At 41.6% G+C, this 24,804-nt stretch overlaps 1 protein-coding gene across 1 annotated transcript in view; it reads right to left on the reverse strand.

Annotated features, from left to right (window-relative positions):
- Window positions 1–5,164: 5,164 nt before the first annotated feature.
- The window catches only part of AK3 (adenylate kinase 3), a 320,922-nt gene continuing 301,282 nt past the window's right edge, over window positions 5,165–24,804 (reverse strand). The window contains exon 5 of the mRNA XM_044061089.1: window positions 5,165–7,015. Coding sequence (XP_043917024.1) covers window positions 6,898–7,015 — 118 coding nt within the window. The 3' untranslated portion in view covers window positions 5,165–6,897. The remainder of the gene's footprint in view (window positions 7,016–24,804) is intronic.

Below are 24,804 nucleotides of genomic sequence, written 5' to 3' on the forward strand. Positions count from 1 at the left end.
GCACTGGGAAAGTCAGGTAGTTCTTTCATGTAGGATGAGAAGAGAAGTTTGGCCATCTCCATAGATGTGGAATTTCTGGGAAATTGTTATTGTACTAAAAAAGCAAAACTGCAGCAAAGGAGAAAGGCAAGGATGTAGCCACAAAAATTAATTATTCACAAACCAAGTAATTGTTAGTGTTTTGGATGCACTAAAATGTGCAACCTTCATCAGACTATCTCTGATGAAGGTTGCACATATTAGTGTCCGAAAGCGCTAACAATTACTTGGTTTGTAAATAAATCTTTTTTTTGGCTACATCCCTGCCTTTCAAATTGTTATTGTAGCCAAAGGCACTATGGTAAAGGGAGGGTTGCTTGCACAAAAGAAACTATCTGAATGTTTTAAATAGGCAGTTGAAATAGTTTCCTAGAAATTAAACTAAGATCTGCTGTAGTAAAGAATTACTGGAAAAATGATACTCAAGCTAGCCATTGAAGATGGTCTACTTTCTTTCAGCACTTGACAACTGGATTTGAAATGAATGTAGATATGTTCATTATACTGAGCACTGGTGTAGTAGCTTTAGCTATAAGGTTTATATCCTGCAGAGGATATAACAGCTGCCCAGCTTCCACATGCCCAAATCATTAGTCAGCTTGAGCTGAACTGACTGAAGACAGCTTTGGATGCAAACCCCTTCAGAGCTTTCCTGCCACAAAGAGTACTCTCTTTTGAGGCTTTCAAGGATAGACAGTCAGCATGGGCTGTTCCTTTGCTGTGCAGATAAGTTTTCTTTAGAGAAAAAAACTTCCATTAAAAAAAAATTGTTTAGTAACACTTTAATGTTCGGGAAAGTATTTTAAAGCTAGGAATTTGTGTTTTAATGGACTGTCACAAGACTGTATTGTACTTCTAAGGGAGATGATGCTTTTTTCTGGTCATTTTAAAAGTTGTTTAAAGTAATTGAAAAACATACTTTTCTGTGGAGAAATTGTGTTTATTTTACTTTTTGGTGCTGGCAAAGTCTTTTAAAGTGCTTTTTACTTTGTTTTTATGGGAAAAATGTGACTTAAAAAAACTTCAAGTTTTACCAGCTTTTGCTACTTGTTTTCCCCAGGAAAGAGGCTCCATTTTCGGCATGACCATGGAGTAGATTGTCAAGTCCCATGGTTGGGCCTTCTTTTGGCCATAAAAAGAAAAAGTTAATCAAACAGCCTTTGCTACCACAGCAGGCTAGCAATCTGCATTAGCCAGGGTGGGTGACTGCTGTGGCCATTTGTTGTACCTCAGACCACTTATCTTTTACCACATATCCCTCTGGTGTAGCACCTACAGCTACTATGGATCAGATGTTAGCCATGTCCTCTGTGGATCTTGGGCATGGAAGAGCCTTTGTCAGTCCTGCCATTAGTATTGCAGTTGGCCCCATTTTTCCAGTCAAAAAGAAACAGAAAACTAAGCATGTATCTACTCCTCAAATTTTTTTGGATAGCAGTAGTTTACTGGAACTGGCTCATGGTTTGATCCAGGCTATTTATCCTTCCTGTAGAGTAGTTTTCAGTGAAAGAAAGAGGGATGCCTACGTTCCTGAAGAGATTCAAGATTCTGATCATGATGATGTAGGGATCAATTTGGGGCTGTGTCCTAAGATTTCCAATTCAGACTCTCAGGACAGCTCACTTTCTGATTCTCCCAATGGGGGGTTTCTTTCTCTGAGACTATTGCTAAAATGCCCCAGTGTTTTCAGTGGGAGAACACCGAGGTTTCTCAGTCCCTCAGAAAATACTATGAGTTGTTACACAAGGATTTTCCAGAACTTACACCAAATTCCTCCCGTCCTGTCTGCTTTGCATGAGGTATGACTTACTGCCTGCAATTTTCCTGATAGTTGGCCAGCTTTCCCTAAAAAGGCAGATAGGCTTTATAAAGTTCAGTCTTTCAAACTTTTATACATTATTCTCACACCTGACTCAGCAGCTATAGCCGAAGTGGATTCCTCTTCTGATAAACATTTAGTTAATTCCAATCCTACTCTTTCTGATGAGGAAGAGAAAATTAGACAGGTATGGGGCAAAGAGTATACTACTGCAACTCTGAATTTCAGAATTTTAAACTGTCAAGCTCATATGTTAAAAGTTTATTCTGACATATTGTGAAAGTATAAAGAATGTTTTATCTCCAGTTTCTTCTGAAGAAAAATCGGCTTTAAATAACCTAGTCTGCATAGGTCATTACTCATTGTTTGGAGTGTGTGTATGACTCTGTTGATACTTCTTCCAGGGCTATGGCTAATGGTACCGTTTTAAGGAGGTTTGCATTGCTGCACTTTCAATACCTCCAAGATGATGTAAAAACATGATATTTTAAAATATCCCTTGGATAGAGATTTAGTGTTAGGTCCCTCTGCTGCAAAGGAAATCAAATAGTATGATGAAAGAGGCAAGCTAATACAGGTAATCTCTAAGATTTTTCAGCCCCACTTTTCCAAATTGTTTAAGCAATTTTTTTCCTCTTCCAGTTTCAGCAAAAAACAGAATAAACAGTCTCAAGAAAATTTGGTTAAACAAGCATTTAAAAAGAAGTGGCTGGGAGGAGCCAAAAAGAAGTGTCAAACCTCCAAATACCAAGCACATTCCAACAATTCTGAATGGCTATTCAAGAGACTTTGTGACTTCCCATCCACCCTGACCTCTTTTTCTCTTCCAGAAAGTCTGAATCTCCATTTTTGATCTTTGGCAACTAATTGTTACCCCTGGCAAGACTCCACACGAGAAAGTTAACGTTTATCTAAAATCACTTTGGTCTCACCATCAATACCCTTTATCTTTCCAGATCCCAGTACTGGGGTTTATCAGAACAGAAATCATTTGATGAAAGCAACAGATATCTTTAAATCAAGGTTTAGCCTTCTCCTTCCCTGCTACAAAGCAGTCAGTTATCACAGATGCTTCAGACTTTTCTTGGGGAGTAGTTTCAGGAGAGAGAAAAGTGTAGAGGTGTGGGACGAGGACAGATGCAATCACATAAATATCAAGGACATGACTGCCCTGATCAAGGCACTCAATTCTCTGAACCATCTTTAGTCCCTGGGACCTCTTCAAGTGGTTGCTGACAATACCACAATGATGTGGTACAACAACCAAAGGGGAACTGGGTCATCCTTCCTTTGCAGACCAGCCATGTTAGCTTGGGATATAGCTTCACAACACAATCTCATTCTACAGGCATCCTACATTCTGTCAGAGCAAAGTTGTGTGGGTCAAGCCAGACTCCAGTCATTTTATGGATTACATTAGTTACAGAGGCCCACCACTTTTGTCCCTTGTCCATTGGCTCTGCCAATCATTCAGACCCTCATTCTCCTGTTCTTCAGTGTGCAGACTAATGGCAACTGTAAAACTTCTAAGAAGCTGCTTCCAGTTCCTTATCCTGGCATCTCCCTGGCCCTTCTTGCTAGACATCAGATATCTCTTTTGAAGTACCACTGGTGCCTATTATGTGTAACATATATGGAATATGTTTCTGTGAGGGGGAGGCGGCATGTGCTTTGTAATAAATTAAATTTAATTTATTGTAGGTTAAGGGAATGCAGAGAAGATCCTCACACATTCCAGTTATCCAAACAGTAGGTGCCTGAGAGAAGAATGCATGTGCAGTGCTGTGGAGATTGGTTCTAGGGGTAATGAGGGTTTTTGTGGCTTCGGAGTATTACCTCACGTTGTATCAGGAGTTTTTTTTATGAAGTTTAGCTGCAAGGGGAGTAAATATATATTGGAGCAGTTTAGTAGTTTGTAGAGTTGGAATTCTAATGGTAGGTTACATCTTGTGCTTATGGGTAACTATCTGGCTTTTTCTAGGGTAAAACAGTGATGCTTACAGAGGAGTGAGTTTGTAATGAACCAGCAGACGCTGTTAGATATTGCCTGGAGTGTGATTGTGTTTTTCTTGGAAATCAATGCAAAAACTGGTAGCATGAGGAGAACTCTTGCTGATGGCTGCTCTATCTGGCTGAGAGAGAAAAGAGATCTTTTTGGCCAAAAACATAATAGAGTTGATCTTTTCTCTCTGTCTGTGTGGAAAAGAGGCTTAAGAAAATGATCAAGCCATAATCCTTGCTATATGAAGGTTGTAAGTTGTTTCCATGGTATGGTATGGTTGTGTAAGTCAAAGACAACTGGCCAGTCATTTGATTAATTTTCTGTACAGTTCCAAAAAGCATAACCTAGGTCTTACAGGGGTTGAGAAGTAGTTTGTGGTTCATGAGCCAGTGGTGGAGCGCATGTATGTCTGACTGGAGTTGCAACTGAATATTACTGTGAAAGTGACTTGGATCAGTAAAAGCCCATTACTTTCTACACCTTGGAAATAGGTCTCATCTGTTAGGGCTCCAGGTTACTCAGAAGTTCTGCAATCAACTTATTACGGTTTATCCTAGCACCTAGCATTCTGTTTTCTGCAAACAAGATACATTCTGCTCTAGGTCCACTATAGTTTTCACATAGCAGCATTTAAGACAGGACAGATGTCTGAACATGAGAGGCAGGCTACTTATTGCTGTCTGTTTAGTTTTCCAGCTCACAACCAACTCTTTATCCTGCTACCTAAACTCTCTTGTTCAGGGTTTCTGAAATGGTGAGGCTATCCTTCCTGGGGTGGCTCAGTATGTTCCAGGGAAGCCTAAACTAATCTGAAAAAGTATAGCAAAACACTGACCTGTAAACACATCCAGTATGGAGGAAACCCTACATGCAGTGGAGTGAGTCAAGTAATTCCATGTACATGTGCAAACTAATGATAAAGGTGATAGACAAGTTTCAGTTACGGGGAGTCTAATACATTTAAAAACCTGCCAATCAGCCACATAAGAGAGGTCTTCCATAGTCCTTATGGTCTGTGTAAAATGCTATATTTGTATAAGCAAAAGTCCATAGTATTTCAAATGCAAGCTACAGAATAAGTACAACTTTTTAGTGACTGTTAATAAGATGTACTTACTTTTACTCTTAAAAAAAAAAAACATTTTAATTGCACATGTTCCTAAAACCCTGCTTCCTTTATTCTATATAAGCCTGTTCAATGACTTAACTGTACAAAAATGGTTTACTGCAAGACACCAGGCACATACACTTGGACTCTGCCATTAGAAGACATTATAACATAAAACACATCAGAAAAAAAAGTGTTACATATCACTTAAATGTTTATTTATTGCAATCAACCGTACTGTTCATTCTGCACTGTGAATTACATCTGTGAAGCATTTTTAACAGAATTTTAGAACATTCATGACTGTGTTGTGCTGTTATAATGAAATTATTTGTGTGAAACAAAGTATCTCCGTTTCTGCAGCAAACAATTTGTACATCCCTTCAATATTTATTGTTCTGTTTTTATAATTACTCAAGTACAGAAGAGAAGTTTTGCTAGCTTATCAATTATTTTCCCAATTAAAGCAGCATATCTTACTATTTTTAAATGCCCAATATAATACAACAAAACATTCATGTCTGATTTTTTCTTCTTACTTTCTTTTATTAACATGAAAACAATGAAGATATTAGCTTCTGCAAAAAGTACTGCCCTTCTGGCCAATTCATTCTGAGACACTACCAGCCATGGAGGTGAATGCAAATGGGTATAAGAATTAAGATACCAGTACCATGATCGTTCTGTTTTATAAATATAGGGCAAGCAAAAGGGAGTAACACCTCTACTGAGAAGACTTGTGAATAACTCAGGTGTTTTCATATTTCTATCCAAATTATTAAACGTGTAATTAGACAATACCTTAAAATCATGGTTCACAGGAAGAAGGTGAAAATTACCAACACCATTCATAAAAGCAAAATGTTTTTTTTTTTTTCAAGTGTCAGACTAATATCACCATGAAAATTAAAATCCCATGCATGTGCTAGTATTCACCACCTGGTCATAAAAAAAAAAAAAAAAAAAAAGCAATATCAGTAGCTGAGAAGTGTTATATTAGCATGTCTTCATATGTATTGTAATTTTTCTAAATGACATTTTCTCCTCCAAAAAGAAACAAGATCTATAGGTCTGAATAATTCTTCCATGATGTACAGTCTAGGACATAAATGCATTTCTCTGAGGTATAAGGATATTACTGTTACTGCCCTACATTTCAAGTACACCTCCCAACTCCAACCCATACGCAGTCTCTTAATGTGCACTCTTCATTTTGAGTATTAATTTTTTGGGGGTTAAATTTTCAACCGTTAAACTGCAAACAAAAGCTAACCACAAATCAAGTTATTTCTGCAGTGCAAAAGTCTAGTGCAATACTGACTGCGGAGACCTAGTTTTTAAGCTTAGCAAGTGAACAGTTGCATACATCATTTTTATCTTGTTAATTTTACTCAAATGGTTTCTAATGGAAGTCCTCTTTTAAATAGGGAAATAATTTAAAAATGAACTTTCACAGTTTGATGACAGTGGTAAAAGGCCCCAAATTTCACCTGACTGCTGTTAATGTGTGAAACAATGTGGCTTATAGCCCAAAACTTAACCAGAGACTAGCTACCCTGAAAAAGGTATTTAGACTAACATCAATTTCTAACTGATAATGTTTAATTTAAGAGAAAACTAAACCAGAAATAAGGCCTTGCCCTGCTTAATGTGCTGTCCTCTACCTTGTGACTTTTAAAATACTTAAAACAGTCCATGGTTTTAAAATTACAAATTAAGTGCACATTAATTCCATTTCCCCAGTTTATTACAAAAACTTAACACTGGCCTACTGTGTCAGTGGAACATATTATAATCATTAGTAATATATCTATTAAACATCCATTAAATACAGTCTTAAGGCCTTTAACATTTTCTGGAAATATCAATGCTCATCTTTTAAAAGCAACTTTTTCTTTCTTCTAGAACAAGCAGTTCCAGCCTCACACATTAAGGACTCGTTTCAGTCTTGTTTACAACTGGCAATTTACAAGCAAGGAAGGCATGTACATGAGGCCAGATTTTATTTGTCTCTGTCCCAGAAAAGGTTTCAAGTACTCCATTACTCCTATGAATAAAAAACAAGCAGAGGATTACTATTAGGTTTCAGGAGAATCATAGAATTTCACCATACAGAATGGAGAATTATCTATTTCACTACACATTTTCTTATACATTTCTACTATACATTACATGTGGGTATTTCTTCCCAGACAAAGCATCAAAACCTGACAGGAGAAATGCTGTCACTAGGAAGTAGCAATGCAGAGTTTATATCTGATCAGCATCACTAGCACCACTTACTCAACATGAGATCTCGGTCACATCCGGTTCAGTCCCACAATGTAAAAAACGGCTTAAAGGGATAAACAGAGAGGTATAAACCTTAAATAAATAAATACGAGGTAGAAACCTCAGCAGAGACACTGAGAAATGCAAGAAAAAGAGAAATGCACTTTTAAGGTCTTCCATCAAAAGTACAAAAACAGACGTCCACAAAGGCTGAGCAGCTTTAACAAAAAGCAATAAAACAATAGAGTATAAAACAGGTGAGCGCTTTTGCGGATACTCCACTTCTTCAGACCATAATGTTAGAACAATACATACAGATATTTAAATACAACTTCATCCAATGAAATCTAAAAACAGATCACATGACAATAGGTCAAATAACTCAATGAGGTAAGCATCTTTTTTTCAAAGCAGGTTTCAATGAGACAATTATTAAGACCTGGAGTAATATTAGCCCTAAAGTCTAAAATCCAACAAAGTTCACAGAACTCTGTTTCATTGCATAAGCCTCCTTCCCTTATATTTTCATGAATAATGCTTAAAACCAGAAATTTAAAAGACTGTGCGTCACCACTATCTAACACATCCTGTGCAATTACTAGTTTTCTTGTTCTTAATATCATTATGATGCTCTAAAATCCTCTTTTACAGTATGGTTGGTTTTGCCAGCATAAAACCCCTCACATGCCAGACACTTTACTAGACAGACTATACTTCTGGTAACACAGTCTGCATAAAAAAACAAACTCAATGGTTTTCTGCAATCTGGGGTGACTGAAGTCACACTCCATATAAATTTACAGACACTACAAGACTGACATGAAGTGCCCTTACGTTCCGAGGTCACTTTCATACCAAATGACTGTTTTCTATAACATAGACGCTGTTTCAAAGTCCTGTTGCTCCTAAACTCAAATCTAGGTGAAGATCCTAATACTTCTGGGTCCGCCATAATGACCGTTCAAGTTCTTTATAACATCACATGTTATATTAACATCACTAGAGGAATTAAGTGAGATTCTATGTGTCGTGTTGCAGCGAGAGGTGTTTTTTTTTTTTTTAACCAGTCTTTTGCTGGTGAGATCCAGATATACCTCTCCTTTCTCTGGAGTATGTTGGATTTTTCTACACTAGAAAAATGCCTGAATTTGAACCTTAATGGGATGATTTGTAATCATTTAAAGCTCAATGGTACTGACACAGAAGCAGGTACATGTCATTGCCCATTTATTTCATGTCCCTTGAATAATCTGATACGGATATGTAGACAATCAGAAAAAGTTCTCATGTTTGGGATACGGCATTGTTCTTGACTATAGGTAGTCACTGAAGAATGAGATGTCAGTGATAAAAAAAAAAAAAAAGGCTTATTACCATTAAAATAATGTAGCCTGTATCAAAAGCTACATTCTACCAACAGACCTGGGAATGCTGATACATGCACTGGTTCTTTCCTACACCAACTAATGCAATGCTCAGCACATACGGCATGCAGTGTGTGTTCTGCTCACCTGTAGTGGGTACAAAATTTTGTGGCAAAGCTGTTGACTGGCACTCCTCAGATATGCAGCACCATGCCTGTGATGTGGGATTTTGGCTAGCAGCCAGCTGTGGTGAGGTATCTAAGATTCTGACCCTTGCCTTTCATGCCCTGTATAATCTGTGATGCACTTTTCTGAAAGAGCTACTGGACCTCTTTATTCCTACTAGGCAACACAGGTGGTCAGGTAAGGGGCTGCTGACTGTTCCAAAGATCAAGAATGGTGACATCTAGCAGGCTAGGGTGGGGTGATGGGAGCAGCCATCCTATGCTACAGTGTTAGAGGGCATGATCGGCAAATCTGCTTTTGACTTTTTTTGCTCCTTGTGTAGACATGAGGTGGGACACAGAAGACCTGGTTCCCCCTCCTTAGGAGAGGAAGAAGTGTCAAATCAAAACACAGACTTATTTTTTTGCTCCTCAACAGTGTTGATGGGAGCCCGATGAGCCAGTTATGGCTCTGCTAGCAGGATTTTCTTTCCATACTTTGGATCAATTCTTTGGAATCTGCTGCATTCATTGATTTGGGCAAGCTAGTCACAGGCCTCTTCTGGAGGTCCTTGAGATACCATCTCTACCACAATTTAAGCAAGGTATTTACTCTACTTTTAGGGAGTTACGTTAATTGTATTTAAATGTTGCTATACTGTTGTCATGGACCTTTGTGTGAATTTTAACAGTTAGCATGTGCATTGTTTAGTTTACATAAAATGTGTAGCAAAAACACACTTTTTTTTTGGACAACACTGGGTAAATTACCACAATCTTGCACTCTGTGAAAAACAGAATAAAAAAGTTAACTTTTTATTCGCATCTGTGGTTACTGTGGTGGTTTGGAATCTATGAACAAAAGCAGAACCCAACAGATTTTGCAGTTTTGTCCACACAAACTTCTGCATGCATTGGACAGCTTGATTTTGTTGGTCAGATGTTGAAGACTTTGGTCCCATCGTACTCTAGTATCCAATAATGAATTCTCATGCTCAGCCTAGTTAATGGAACTGTTTGAACAATAGTGACCATAAAGCACAGCACTCTTGGCATCTCAAAAATTAAGGGCATATGTGTGTAGAAGACTTTTGAAGTCTCCTAAATATTGCAACAATCCTTTCAGGGAAAGCAGTTTTCTGCTCTGATCTAGTGTGTCTAACTGGCAGCCAATAAACAGAATTGTCTGAGTCAGTGATAACTGGGACTTTGTGAGGCTGACAATGACCCCCAAGAACAGATACAGCTGTAATAAGTACTGCCTTGCCATAACAACCAACTCTATAATTGTGGCCACTGCCAGCCAATCATCAAGATAGGAGAAGATTCTTATCCCTAACAGCCACACATGAGACACCACTTCAACCAACTATGTCTGGGGAGGAGGGTATGGTGAGACCGAACAGGAAGCTCAGAAAAATTCCTGGATGACTTTGCTACCTTAAAATGAATGCATGCTTCCTGCAAGTCTAGAAACCACATCCTGTCTCCTGTCTGCAGCGACAGCAGAATGCAGTGCACCATAACCATAATGCAGAATGTAGTGCATCATAACCATAAGGAACACCTATTTTACATACTAATTATTTCAACTCAGGTCAAGAATTGTTCTGAGGTCCTGCATTTCTTTGGGTATCAAAAAGAAAATGGAATAGAATCCAGACCCTTCTATTCTGGTGAGACAATGTGGATGGCCTTTTCTGAAGAGTTTAGATTTCCTTTATAGCTGCCCTCCTTTGATGGGGAGGCATGCAGGATAAGAGTACATGTTCTTGGGCATCCCTGAAAAAGTACAGTTGTGTACACTTACCATAAATGTAGACGTCCAAGTGTATTCACTGTTGCAGTCATCACACTTTGGTTATCTGCCTGCAGGTAGCCCTAAGTCGGCCCGAATACCAGAGTCTTGAGATTTCTGTGTCAGATGCTGTCGCCTCTTCCATGACGTCAGAGGTATAAAACATGCAGCAGACGCCATTACATCAGTTTTTCTTGCCCCAGATGTCAGGAGCCCCCAAAACAGAAAGCAATCACATGGTGTGGAACACCTCCAGTTAAAAGTAAATACATTTCCATAAGATATGGCCAAAATAAGAGGATAGGTAGAAGGTATAGAAAAGACAGGGGGCTGGAGGGAGGGTAACCAGGACTGCAACAGTGAATACACTCGGAACATCTACATTTAATAAGTGTACACAACTGTACTATGTTCTTCATGTTTCACTGTTGCAGTCATCACACTTGGGTTGATTCCCAAAGCTGAGGAAGGGTGGAGGCAGTCAAGAAGTATTAGGGTTGGCTAGCAGGCCTTGTAAGGCGGCTGTGGCAAATCCAGCTCTGGATTTAGAAAATATATAATTGGTAATGCTTGGTGAAGGTGTGTACAGAACTCCAGGTTGCAGCTTCCAGGATGTCCCTGGTAGGGACTCCCCTGAGAAATGCTGTAGAGGTTGAGGTAGCCCTACAGGAATGATGTCCGATTCCCTGTGGGATGTTTTCCATGGTGTTTGTAGCAGAAATGGATGCAGTGCTATCCATTTAGAAATGGTTTGCTTTGAAATGGCCTTGCCCTCTGCCCCTGTAGCAAAGCTGACTAGCAGCTGATCAGATTTTCTGAAAGGTGTAGTCCTGTCAAGGTAGAACCTGAGATGTCTGTGCATGTCCAAGGAGTGCAGGACCCTTTCCCCTTTATTCTGAGGATTAGGAAAAAAGGTTGGTAAATGGATGGATTGGTTTAAAGCCACACTGGATACCACCTTGGGCATAAATGATGGGTTAGTCCAGAGTGAAACCCTGTCCGCATGGAAGATAATGAAGGGTTCCACAGCCATAAGGGCCTGCAACTCAGACACTCTTCTTGCTGAAGTGATGGCTAGAAGTAAGGCTGTTTTCCAAGAGAGGGATTTTAACTCTGCTGTAGCAGCAGGCACAAAAGGGGGGAGCGTGAGCTTCTCTAGTATAAAGAGAAGGTCCAAGCCAGGAGTGGGAGCGCTCCTTGGGGGTCTTAAATTGTTAGCTCCTCTCAGGAAAGTACAGTTGTGTACACTTACCATAAATTTAGATGTTAGAGTGTATTCACTGTTGCAGTCATTACATTTGGGTAATCTGCTTGCAGGTTGCCCTCAGTCGGCCTGATTAACAAAGCTTTGGGTCCTGCGTCGGTTGCTGTCCCTCATGCCATGACGTCAGGGGTATAAAACATGCAGCAGACACCATTACATCAGTTTTTCTTGCCCCAGATGTCAGATGCCCCCCCTAACGGGGAGCAAATAAACATAAAAACAAAGGTATACCTCCAACAAAAGGCAAATACACCAAAAAGGCTTTTGAGCATAGTAAAGGGAAGTACAGGTATAGCCAGAAGAAGTTACGGGGCTGGAGGGAGGGTAACCAGGACTGCAAACTTGAACATCTACATTTATGGTAAGTGTACACAACTGTACTATGTTCTTAGTGTTTCACTGTTGCAGTCATTACATTTGGGTAGATTCCCAAAGCTATGGTTGGGAGGAGGAGTTTATATAGCATTAGGGCCAGCTATAAGGCCCTGCAAGACAGCAGTGGCAAAGCCAGCTCTGGATTTAGAGAAAATTGGCAAATGATAATGCTTGGTAACAGTAGGTACAGAACTCCAGGTAGCAGCTTCTAGGATGTCCCTGGTAGGAACACCTCAGAGAAAGGCTGCAGAAGTAGATGCAGCCCTGGTGGAGTGAGATCTGATCCCCTGGGGGATAGGTTTTCCATGGTGCTTATAGCAGAAATGAATGCAATAGCGTATCCATTTAGAAATGGTTTGTTTTGAAATAGCCTTCCCCTCTGCCCCTGCAGCAAATGCTACTAGCAGTTCAGATTTTCGAGGTTTAGTCCTGTCCAAGTAGAATCCAAGTTGTCTGTGCACATCCGAGGAATGTAGAATCCATTCCCCTTTGTTCTGTGGATTGGGAAAGAAGGTTGGCAAATGAATGGACTGATTAAGAGCCACGCTGGATACCATCTTGGGCATGAAGGATGGACTGGTCCTGAGTGACACCCTGTCTGCATGAAAGATGATGAAAGGCTCCACTGCCATAAGGGCCTGTAATTCAGATATCCTTCTAGCTGAAGTGATTGCTAAAAGGAAAGCTGTTTTCCAAGAAAGAAATGTTAAGTCTGCAGTAGCAGCTGTCTCGAAAGGATGTACAGTGAGTTTCTCCAATACAAAGTTAAGGTCCCAGGCAGGGTTTGGAGCTCTCCTGGGTGGTCTCAAATTTTTGGCCCCTCTGAGGTACTGCTTGAGCAGAGGATGAGAGAAGAGGGGAGGTTCTGTGTTATAATGAGCTGAAATGGCAGAGGCGTGGATTTTAATGGAGGTAAAAGACGGGCCCTTGTGAAGCATCTCAGTTAAGTATTGCAAAATCTGAGGTAAATTAGGCGCTGCTGTGCTCATCCCTTGAGATTGGTTCCAGGCACAGAATCTTTTCCATTTTTCAGCATAAGATTTTCTAGTACTAGGCCTCCTTGCCTCTAAGATGACATCCATCACAGGTTTGCTGAGGGATGATAAGGGTGAGTTTAAGTAATTAGTCAGGCTGCAAGGTTCAATGTTGGAAGCTGAGGGTGCAGAATCTGGTTCTCCTGCTGAGACAGCAGTGAAGGGATCTGACGCAGGTGCCATGGAGATAACTGACATTGCACAGGAGGGGGTACCAGTGTTGGAGCGGCCAGTCTGGAGCAATCAAAATCATCCTTGGTTTGTCCTGTTTGACTTTTAGTAGAACTTTGGAGAGCAGAGGTAGCGGGGGGAAGGCGCAGACTGATAGGTTTTTCCAGCTGAAGGACAGAGCATCCACTTTCCAGGCTTGTTTGTGGGGAGTCCTTGTGCAAAACTTGTCCAATTGGTAGTTCTTGGGGGAGGCAAATAGGTCTATGTCTGGGCTCTCCCATTTGCTTGTCAAATATTATTATATTGGGGAATTGTGCTGTCATTTACAGTTGGATTTTAAAAGAATTCTGGCTGATTCTTGGTCCTGTGGTGCCTTGGATTGTCTTACTAGTTTCTTTTGGTACCTGGTGGCTGTTTTTTCATATTTGCTTGTCAACATGTTGAAAATCCTTGGTTCCAGTTTCCACTCGTGTGGGTCCATGAGGTTTCTGCTTAGTCCGTCTACCAGTGTATTTAATTTTCCTGGCAGGAACTGAGCTTGTAGGTACACTTGGTAGCTCAAGGCTGTGTTCCACAATGCCATGGATAGTCTGCAGAGGGGGTAGGAATGTATACCCCCCCCCCTGCTTGTTTATGTATCACATAACTGTGGTGTTGGCCATCTTTACCATTAGTTGTCCTGGAAGAATATAGTCCTTGAAGGCTGTCAGAGCATTCTGTACAGCTAACATTTCTTTTTGACTGATATGTAGGTTTATTTGACTTGGGTTCCAGTTGCCCTGAATGCACTTCCCTGCCAGGTGAGCCCCCCATGCATAGTCTGATGCATCTGTTAGGGTTTGGGCGGCAGCGGGTAGTATGAATGGTAGTCCCTGGTTTTGGTCGCAGGCCTCTGCCCACCAGAGGAACTCTAGGCGTAGGCAAGGTATGATAGGAATCATTGTTTCTAGGCTGTGAGAATGTTGACTCCATAGTCTTTTCAGATACCACTGTAGTTTCCTCATATGCAGTCTTGCCTATGGAATTAGAAGAATGTAGAAGGCCATGAACCCCAAGGCTTGAAATATTTGTCTTGCAGATAGCAAGGTATTTGTGGCCACTTGTTTGAAATAGGTTATCAAATGAATTTGCTTTTCTGGAGTGAGGTAAGCCATCTGGGAAGTTGTATTCAAGCTTGCTCCCAGGAATGTAATTTGTGGACAGGGTACCAGTTGTGATTTCTTTTCGTTTATGGTGTACCCCAGACAAGTTAGAACCCTTTTTATAAACTCCAGATTCAAAAGTATGCCCCGGCTTTCTGCCTGAATTAGACAATTGTCCAGGTATGTGTATATTTGAATACTTCTTTGCCTGCAAAATGCAATAACTGGAGCAAGGCACTTTGTGAATACCCTGGGTGCAGTAGACAAGCCAAAGGGCAGTGCAGAGAACTGATAATGCGTGTAGCCTGCTTTGAAGCGTAGGTGTCTTCTGCAAGATTCCCCGATTGAGATGTGCAGGTATGCTTCTTTTAAATCTAGTGTTGCCAACCAGGCGTCTTTGCCTAGCATAGGTAGTAATTGGTGAAGAGTCAGCATCTTGAATTTTGGAATCTCCAGAAAGGTGTTTAGAGTAGACAGGTCCAGGATTGGACACCATGCTTTGTCTTTTCTGTGTACCAGGAAAAGTCTGGAGTAGAAACCTTGTCCCTTTTCCTCTTCTGGCACCAGATGAATAGCCCCCATGCTTAAGAGACAAAGGACTTGTTTTTAAGCCTCTGCCCACTGATTTGGGGGCAGGTCCGGCCACCCATTTGGTGTTGGCAACATGTGGAAATGACATCTGTATCCCTGGGGCACTATATTTAAAACCCATTTGTCCTGGGTTATGAGTTCCCAGTTCTTTGCATGAAGAGCAATCTTTCCCCCAAAAGGGGTGGTCAGAAGATAAGTGCTTGGAAATTTTAAAAGGAAGTCATTGAGACTGCCATAGGGGGTTGCCTTGTTATTCCCAGATTTGGAACTGGAGGCCCCCCGCTGCTTAGTTCTGAGAGGCCCCTGGGACTGAAACCTGGGGTTTTTGCTGTGTCTGGGTTTGGCTTGAAAAGAACTGGAAGGGACTGGAAAAGACCAATTCTTAGTAGGCCAATGCCTACTAAATCTAGGAGGTTGCACTTGTAAAAAATCTTTAACAGTTTGCAGATTTAGCTTTATCTTCCATCTTTTTAAGAACTTCTTCAGCCTTGTTGCCAAACAGGCGGTCCTGATTTAAAGGAGCATCCAACAATTTAGCTTTAACATGATCAGGCAAAGACTGCTCCTTAAGCCATGCATGTCTTCTAAGCACAGACCCAGTAACAGCAGCCCTGCAAGAGGCCTCGAAAGAATCAAAACCACATTGCAAAGTATGTTTTCCAACTTGTTCAGCAGAATGCATTAAGTCCTGTAAATCTTTATTTTCCACACAGTCAGGAATCAACATAATTTTCTGTTTAAGCAGTCCAATGACCTGTTGCTGATATTTTAATACATGAAATTGGCAGTTTAAAGCTCCGATTGCCAAGGTTGCTGAAGTATAAACCTTTTTACCTCATCTATCCAGTGCCCTGGAGTCTCTATCAGAAGGGGTAGGATTTTTAGCAGTAGAAGCCTTAATGCCCTTGGGCCCCTGAGAAATAGTCTCTGGATCTGCAATAAGATTTTTTGAAAAGGAACTTGTGGGACTCCGCAACCCTGTAGTATCTGCCAGGTTTACTAGGAGCAGGAGGCAGGGAATCAGGGGCCAAACTGGATTCCGAGAAAACATCAACAATGTCTAGTACAGGAGGTATAGCCAAAGGCCTACGCTGAGGTAGGAGGAAATCCCTAAGCCTCTTTTTTGAATCCGAAAATTCCTGGCTTTCCCAGTGAAAATGCTCCTTTAAAGTATGTAAGGTTTCCCCAAAAGAAAAATCCTCAGGAGGGGAAGCAGAGGGAATAGAATCCTCTGCATCAGAATCCTCATAAGTAGGTAAGGACAAATCCAGGTCATCAGAAGAGACAGAAGAGACAGAAGAAACAGAATCCTGATCAGAAGATTCATAATCAAGCTCAGCCCTAGGCCTCAGGGGGGGTTGACTACCCCTGATTAGAGTTATTAGATCTTCAGCCATTTTTATCATTTGTTTTTTATGCATAGGGGCCTGAGCATGTGGCCTGGGCGTCGGTTTTTTAGACATGGATCGAGATTTAGGCCTTAGTAATTAAGGAGGTGTTGATTTAATATGCAAGTCCATAGGCCTGAATACACCCTCCGAAGCCAGTGCCTACACAGCGGCTCCGAACCCATCCAAGGTACAGACATCCGTGGGTTCCATAGTTAAAGTATCTCATGGCATACCGGACTCTGAATGGGTCTCAGTAGAGGCCTGCGAATCAGAAGTAGCAGGTATCAGGGGCTGTGAAAGCGCCTCACTGAGTACCGGCGAACTGGCGACTGGCTTAGGAGAAGCGTCGTCGACAGTTTTGGACCTCGGCGGCCTGTCTCTGTCTATCTTTGCATTTTTTTCAGAATCCTGGCAGTCAGACGGCTAACCGACGACATTGCTGGATAATTAAACCAAGAGCCAAAATATTTAGAGGCATAAATATACCGACGACAGATAGTGCACTGATTAAAGCACAAAACCGACAGCAAGGTACGTCGTGGTCAGGGCCTAGGCAAGGAATAGAGTATGAATGAAAATCTTTATGAGGTATTTGCTTTCCACAAGTAATACAATTATTACCTTTTACTGACATTGGTCTGCATGTTTTATACCCCTGATGTCATGGAAGAAGGGACAGCAACCGACGCAGGACCCAAGACTTTGTTAATCAGGCCGACTGAGGGCAACCTGCAAGCAGATTACCCAAATGTAATGACTGCAACAGTGAAACACGAAGAACATCTGTTTGATCAAAGAGTGAGAGAAGAGGGGTGGGCTCAGTATTGTAATGAGCTAAGATGGCAGAGGCATGAATCTTAATTGATGAGAAGGATAGGCCTTTGTGGAGCAGCTCTGCTAGATAATCTAGGATTAGAGGTAAGGTGGGCACGGCTGTGTCCCTTCCTTGAGACTGGCTCCAAGAACAGTACCTTTTCCACTTTTCTGAATAGGATTTTCTAGTACTAGGCCTCCTGGCCTCAAGGATAACATCCAGCACCTGTTTGCTGAGGGTTGCTGGTGATGTATTCAGGGAATAAGCTAGGATGCCAGGTTCAGGGTTTGCAGCTGAGGATGCAAAATCTGTCCCTCCTGCTGGGACAGCAGAGAGGGGGTCTGATGTAGGTGTCAGGGTGGCACTGCTGTCAGACTCTGTAGGAGTGGGTACCAGTGCTGGCGTGGCCAGTCTGGTGCAATAAGGATTGTCCTTTGCCTGTCCTGTTTGATCTTGAGTAGCACTTTTGAAAGGAGGTGCAGAGGGGGAAAGGCATAGATTGAGAGGTTTTCCCATGTAAAGGATAGGGCATCCACTTTCCATGCTTGGCTGTGGGGGATATCTAGTGCAAAATTTGCTCAGTTGATGGTTTTGGGGGAAAGCAAAGAGGTCCACCTCTGGTGTCCCACACCTGTGTATTAGAAGTCTGAATGAGTTGGGTTCCAGTTTCCACTCGTGTGGGTCCATTAGATTTCTGCTCAAGTCGTCTGCCAGTGAATTTTGTTTGCCTGGCAGGAATTGAGCTTGAAGGTGTACTTGACTGCTTGAGGCTGTGTTCCACAGACCCATGGCTAACCTGCAGAGTGAGTAGGAATGAGTTCCCCTCTGCTTGTTTATTACCATATAACTGTGGTGTTGACTGTCTTTATCAAGAGTTGTCCTGGCCGGATAAGGTATTTGAAGGCTGTCAGTGTATTCTGTACAGCTAACATTTCTTTTTGATTGATATGCAGGTGAATTTGTTCTGGGCTCTATTTGCCTTGAATGCATCTGCCTGCCATGCGAGCCCTCCATGCGTGGTCTGAGGAATCTGTTGTCAGGGTTTGAGGGGGGGGGGGGGTTGCGTGAAAGGGAGTCCCTTGTTGTGGTTGCAAGCCTCTGCCCACCAAAGGCACTCTGTCCTTAGGCAAGGAATGATAGGAATCACTGTTTCCAGGTCCTGAAAATGTTGACACCAGAGACTTTTTAAGTACCACTGAAGTTTCCTCATATGCAGTCTTGCATATGGAATTAGTAGAATGTACGAGGCCATGAACCCTAGGGCGTGCAGTATTTTTCTTGCAGATAGCTGGGTTTGGGTGGCCAGTAGCTTGAAGTAATTTGTCAAACCTGCTTTACTGGAGTGAGGAATGCCATCTGGGAAGCTGTGTTCAAGCTCGCTCCCAGGAATACAATTCTTTAGCTGGGTACCAGATGTGATTGATTTTCATTGATTGTATACCCCACAGAAGTTAGGAGTCTCTTTACAAACGTCAGGTGCTGAAGTAGCAATTCCTGACTGTCCGCCTGAATAAGGCAATTGTCCACGTATGGGTAAATCTGAATATTTCTCTGCCTGCAGTATGCAATGGCTGGAGCCAGGTACTTTGTGAATACCCTGGGCGCAGTAGATAAGCCAAAGGGAAGTGCAGAGAACATTAGCAGCAAGATTCCCTTATGGTGATGTGCAGATAAGCTTCTTTTAAGTCTAGGGTGACTAGCCAGGAGTCCTTGGCTAGCATAGGAAGCAGCTGTTGGAGAGTAAGCATTTTGAATTTTGGTACCACCAGGAAGGTGTTGAGAGTTGACAGATCCAGAATAGGGTGCCAAGAGTTCTCTTTTCTGGGCTCCAGGAACAGTCTGGAGTAGAAACCCTGTTCCCTTTGCCCTGTTGGAGCAGGTTGAATAGCCCTGATACTGAGAAGAGAAAGTACTTGCTTTTGGGCCTCTACCCACTGGTTTGGAGGTCTGGCAATCCACTTGGGGTTGGCAGTGAGTGGCAATAGAATGTGTATCCCTGGGATACAATGCAGAGGGAAAGGAATGCTCTGCATCTGAATCCTCATAGGTAGATAAGGGTATGTCCTGATAATCACATTGGACTCTGTCTGTAGAATCAAAAGGAAAATCAATTATTTGTTTTTTAGAGGGGGAAGGCTGGCTTCCCCCAATTAAAATAATAAGGTATTCAGCCATTCTAAGCATTTGTTTCTGTAGCATGGGATCTTGAGAATGCGCTTTGGTCGTCTGTTTCCTAGGCGTAGTGCGAACTCTGGGCCTGAGAAATTCGGTAATTTTAGTCATTAACAAAGTAGTCCGTTTAATACGAACATTGGAAGGTCTGAATACACCCTCTGAAGCCGCTGCTTGCACAGTGGCTCTGGACCCATCCAAGGTAGAGACATCCACAGGTTCCATAGTCGAAGCATCTCACGGCATACCGGACTCCGAATGGGTCTCAGTAGAGGCCTGTGAATCTGTAGAAGCGGGTAACAGGGGCTGCGAAAGCGCCTCACTGAGTACAGGTGGAATGGCAACTAGCTTAACGGAAGCATCGGTAGCTTTGGACCCATCCGGTCTGTCTTTATCCTTGCGTTTTTTCGGAAGGTCGGTAGTCAAGACGGCTTATCAAACCCATTTTTGGAATAAAGAGAATGGCAGCGAAAGAATTGAGATAAAAATAGCCCGACAATGAATAGTTTGGGCGTTGAATAAGGCACAAAACGGACAGCGAGGGATGTCGTGGTCTGGGCCTAAATAGGTGACACAGTAAGAATGAAAATCTCCGAGAGGTATTTGCTTTCCACAGGCAGGACAACTGTTGATCCCCAACGAGGTACTTAGTTTTAGAAGACTTCAGGTCTGAAACTCGAGAAACAAAAATTTCAGGTTGCAGCCGACTGGCACTTGCAAACTGCTTCTACTTCGGGCGGCAAGAAAAACTGTAATGGCGTCGGCTGCATGTTTTATAACCCTGACGTCATGGAAGAGGCAACAGCATCCTATGTAGAAATCCCAAGACTCTGGCATTCGGGTGTGATGACTGCAACAGTGAAACATGAAGAACATTAGGAATATAGCAGCATTTGGATACGATATTCCTTATCAGCTGGTCTGATGTGATGGTCAACCATGCATTGAGATAGATGGAAAAAAAATCTCCTGACTGGCACCAGAGTGGGACAGTTGGATAACTATTCAGGAGTGGGACAGTTGGATAACTATTCAGGAGTGGGACAGTTGGATAACTATTCAGGACTAATATTGTCAAGATCCTTTTGTAGCTCTGACAGTTTAGACCATCTGCCTCTGGGGTGGTGGCTTAAATGGAACTCACCTCTACCATGGGAATCCCTGTCATACTGCTGCCTACCCTGGAACTGACTGAATCTATGAAACTAAAAGTTTCTGGCACCCTTTTGATTCCTTTGAAAGGATCTATAGTATGGAAAATATGACCCCAACAGCTGAGAAATTCCTGCCAGCCTGCTCACACTGTAGCAGTCTTCCTCTCACCTTTTGACCAAACAAAGAAGCAGCAGTCAAAATGAGCATTGATAAAAGCCACCTTAAAGTGGTCCATAAAATCCATTAGGGACAGCCAAGCCTGGATCCTCATGGCTAGGCCTGAACCTTTTGCTTGAGTTGCACCATCCATCACATTATGAATCACATACATGGTGAGTGACGCTACAAAAGTGGGCTATATTTGGGTTTCTAACAGACTCCTCAGATCACCCACAGGCAGCTGTTTCAGAATGTTTGCCACTTTTTCTGTCAGTTTCCTCTGAAACCTAGTCAAATGAGCAAAACAGGTCAGAGCTCTAATCAAGAATCTCCCTTACACATAAACATGCCTCCCTAGTCTATTCATTGTCCTACATATTCTCTATCTGGGGGACAGACAGCCTGTGTACCATCCTCCAGGATGTCCTTCTTTGTGGTGGAGGAGAAAAATTATGGAGTCCACAATAGGACCCTTACTCCAGTGCTATCACTGGGGGTAGCAGCACTCAAGCAAGCTACCCGGGAACCAGTTCAGTAACACTGGGCTCCTTCAAGCATTGTTGTACACAATACCTACTTACTTGTCCGAGAAGTAAACAACCAGGGTTACTTATGCAGAGGACTTAAAGGCCTCCTGCAACATTTGTTCTTCAGAAGAGGTTGAATCCATTGGCCAAGATCCCTCTGTCTCATCATTTCTAGTATCTCAACAAAGGTGGTGTCCTTTGGAGAAGATCTAGGATAAAACTCTCCCTTTTCAAAACCTGTATCTGGAAGCGGAGATTCCGAGTTTGAGTCTAGGTGCTTCTTCTTGCACAGTCTTTTCCTTGGGGTGGGGGGGAGTAATCTGTACTCTCCTATGAAGGAGGCGCCACAGGTATCTTTACTGTAAACCTAAGACGACAGCAGAGTTGAAAGACCTTGCTTCTGTGGTGTCGCAGGGCAGATGTACCTGTGTCAATTCTGGAAAAAGCCAAGAAGCGGTTTCCCCTGCATTGACAAGTCAATACAGACATTCTGTCCCAAACTGCATCAAATATGAGGAGACCAATGGAGCCTAAGCAACACTGACTGCTCCAGAGCTGAAGTCATCTCTCTCGGAGGATTTCGGCAGTGATAGATCAAATTCCAAGGCCACTGACACCAACAATGCCCTAAAAACCATTAGTGTCTAGGTCAGTACTGAAGAGTCATAATCAAGCTCTTTTGCACTTAAGGCACTCAACATAGATGACATAGTCTGCACAAACAGCCACTGACACCAGGGTGCCATAGTGGCTGAAGATCTGTCTGACACTGAAGGACCAGAAACATTTACTGGCATCAATTCTAACTTCAACAGTACAAAATGGATTCCATGGTAGGAAAAGCACTTTAAGATGGAAGGGATTTTTCTTGTGCCAACCTAGGCTACAAGGGGGCTGAGATGACACCATAATAAAGCTGGACTTTCACAAAGGTTCTCATCAACTGCTCCCAAGCAGCAGGAATAGGGCTCCTAAGGGATCTGCAAGTCCTAAGGGAAGAAGTTGAGGTTGGTCAAAAGGAAAGTAACCTGGACAATTTCTTCAATGAAGAAAAACTGCCAGCCCTGTGGGTAGGTGCCATGTCTGTTCCAGGGGTGAAGAAGATTTAACAGGAATGGCCACTGAAGAGGGACCTGGTCTAGGAGAAACAGCAGTCTGAGGAATCTTGGCTGGGGACAGCTTGTAGAACACTAAGTACAGCCACATCTGAGTCATCTAATTGGTGTTTCGTCTTATGCTTCTCAGGTTTGGAAATTTTAGCCAATGACCTATTGGAGTCTTCTGAGATGGACTTTTCCATCAGCACTGACTCAAAATGCAAAGTACCTTTCAGTACTAATTTATTTTTCCTGTATGAAAGAGTCCTAGAGAGGAAGTTTGTACAACTCATGCAGTCGCTCTGCAGATCTCCCACTCCCAAGCACTGTACACACCTCACGTGGGTTATGAACAATGACCTTATGTCCACATTTTTACACTTCCTGAAGCCAGGTTCTGGGTCCTTATCCACTGTAAAGCATAAAGAGCATGAGTATAACGCTAGCCCCAACAATGTCAACTATTAGTCAAAAAACAATCCAATACAATTCACAATCTAACAAGTCATTAATGCAAGACGCAGAGTAAGAAGTAAAAAGGAAGGGTCCAGTTTTTAAATGCAATGACAGATAGCGAGGGAATAACAGGAGAAAAGACAGCAATTAGAATGTAAAGTAGAAAGAACACTATACAACCTTTTAAATTTCACAATCCATGAAAGGACAGACAAAAAACAGGGTGCTTATCTGATTAAAATTCACTAATTTAGCCCTCTAAAGCTCAAGCTTGCACTTAGAGATATCAAAGCTACAAGGTAGGCAATGAGATCGGCAAAGGATATGACAAGGGATGAGTTTGTGCGTAGATTTATTGCCAAAGTAAGCTGGTACCAAGGTAACCAGTCCTTATGTTAGTGTCCAGACACAACAAAATCAAACAGTTTGAATTCTTTCAAATTACTTAATTTTTACTTTAAAAAGTAAATGCAGAACACCACACAATTATTAGATTAGCTAAAAAATGAATCACCCCCAAATACAATGAAAATGCATTCTATTACACAGCATTGTTAAATATACTGAACAGATTCTGACAAAATTGTAATATGCTATTTAAATATGATTGAGGTCATTTTATATATATATATATATATATATATATATATATATATATATATATATATATATATATACACATATACACACACCTCTTTAGACTAATGAAACTATTACTGTAAGATTTTTTGGTTTTCACTAATTGTGACTGCTGTGTATGAATATATTACTATTAAGACTCACTGCATTTTGTATCTAAATATAGTTTGTAAACTTTGTAGTTTCTTTTGTTACGTTATTCATATGTGTGGAGCTTTTCTCTCCGGGGCTCCACTGAAAATGAACCTGTGTCCAGTGGACTATCCCGGTTAACAAATATAAAATAATAAATAAATAAATAATTGGGTGCCATCTGTAAAGTTTACTTTAGCCATCACAAAACAGCCAAGACAGTTTTAAAGTGGGCTGCATAATTTGGTACATTGCTTGAAATTCTGATGGGCTAAATATGACACTTACTATGTCATACATAGACAGTAACAAAAAACAAAATACACACACACAGACACAAATTCTTTTACAGCTGTACAACAGTTCGGATATGCATCTATCATATATGAACATCTGTGAGAGATCTATGAAGTATTCAAATTATGGGAGTGTTTCTTCAGGAAGACTAAGACAATTATGTGACAACCAAGTGTGTAATAAAGTACACACTGCTGAAATGCATATTGGTCATGGGAATGACCATCTCCCTTTCAGAGATGTGTCACAATTGTGGGAATGATTAAATACGTAAACATGGGGTTAGGGACAGTAAAGACTCCAATAAAACAAAAAGTAAATGAAATGGCCACAACACATATGTCCTAGACCCATCATCTGGATACAAATTTCCCAACACACAAACCTGGGGAAGCTACATCTTTACAGCCCACCTGAAAAACCTGTACCTGAATTAACAGGGAGAGCTTACTGTCAAACTCAGTTCTGATGCCCCCCAATCAATTACGTAAAATTTCTGAAGCAGAAATGCAATGTAATACAACAAATATAACAGTTTATAGCTAGAAAAACCTGCCACTTGCATTCTATTATTTTACCTACGTATATGACCAAAATCTGTCCACACAGCATTACTGTGTCTGAATGGGGTAGAGGATGACTACGGGATTCACTCTGGAATTCCTTCTTAAAGTTCCCAAATATGGTAAGCACACAGAACAGGACTAGAACTATTTTACAAGTACTTCAGGAGCAGGTCTATCCAGTGAATGAGAACGATTTCAACTAGCCCAAGATACATACCTCGGTTGAGGCCAGTGGAGTGCTCAGAATGCTACGTAGA

The sequence above is a fragment of the Protopterus annectens genome, chromosome 2.part0 (genome assembly GCF_019279795.1).
Source record: "Protopterus annectens isolate FY-2018-M chromosome 2.part0, PAN1.0, whole genome shotgun sequence".
NCBI lineage: Eukaryota > Metazoa > Chordata > Ceratodontiformes > Protopteridae > Protopterus > Protopterus annectens.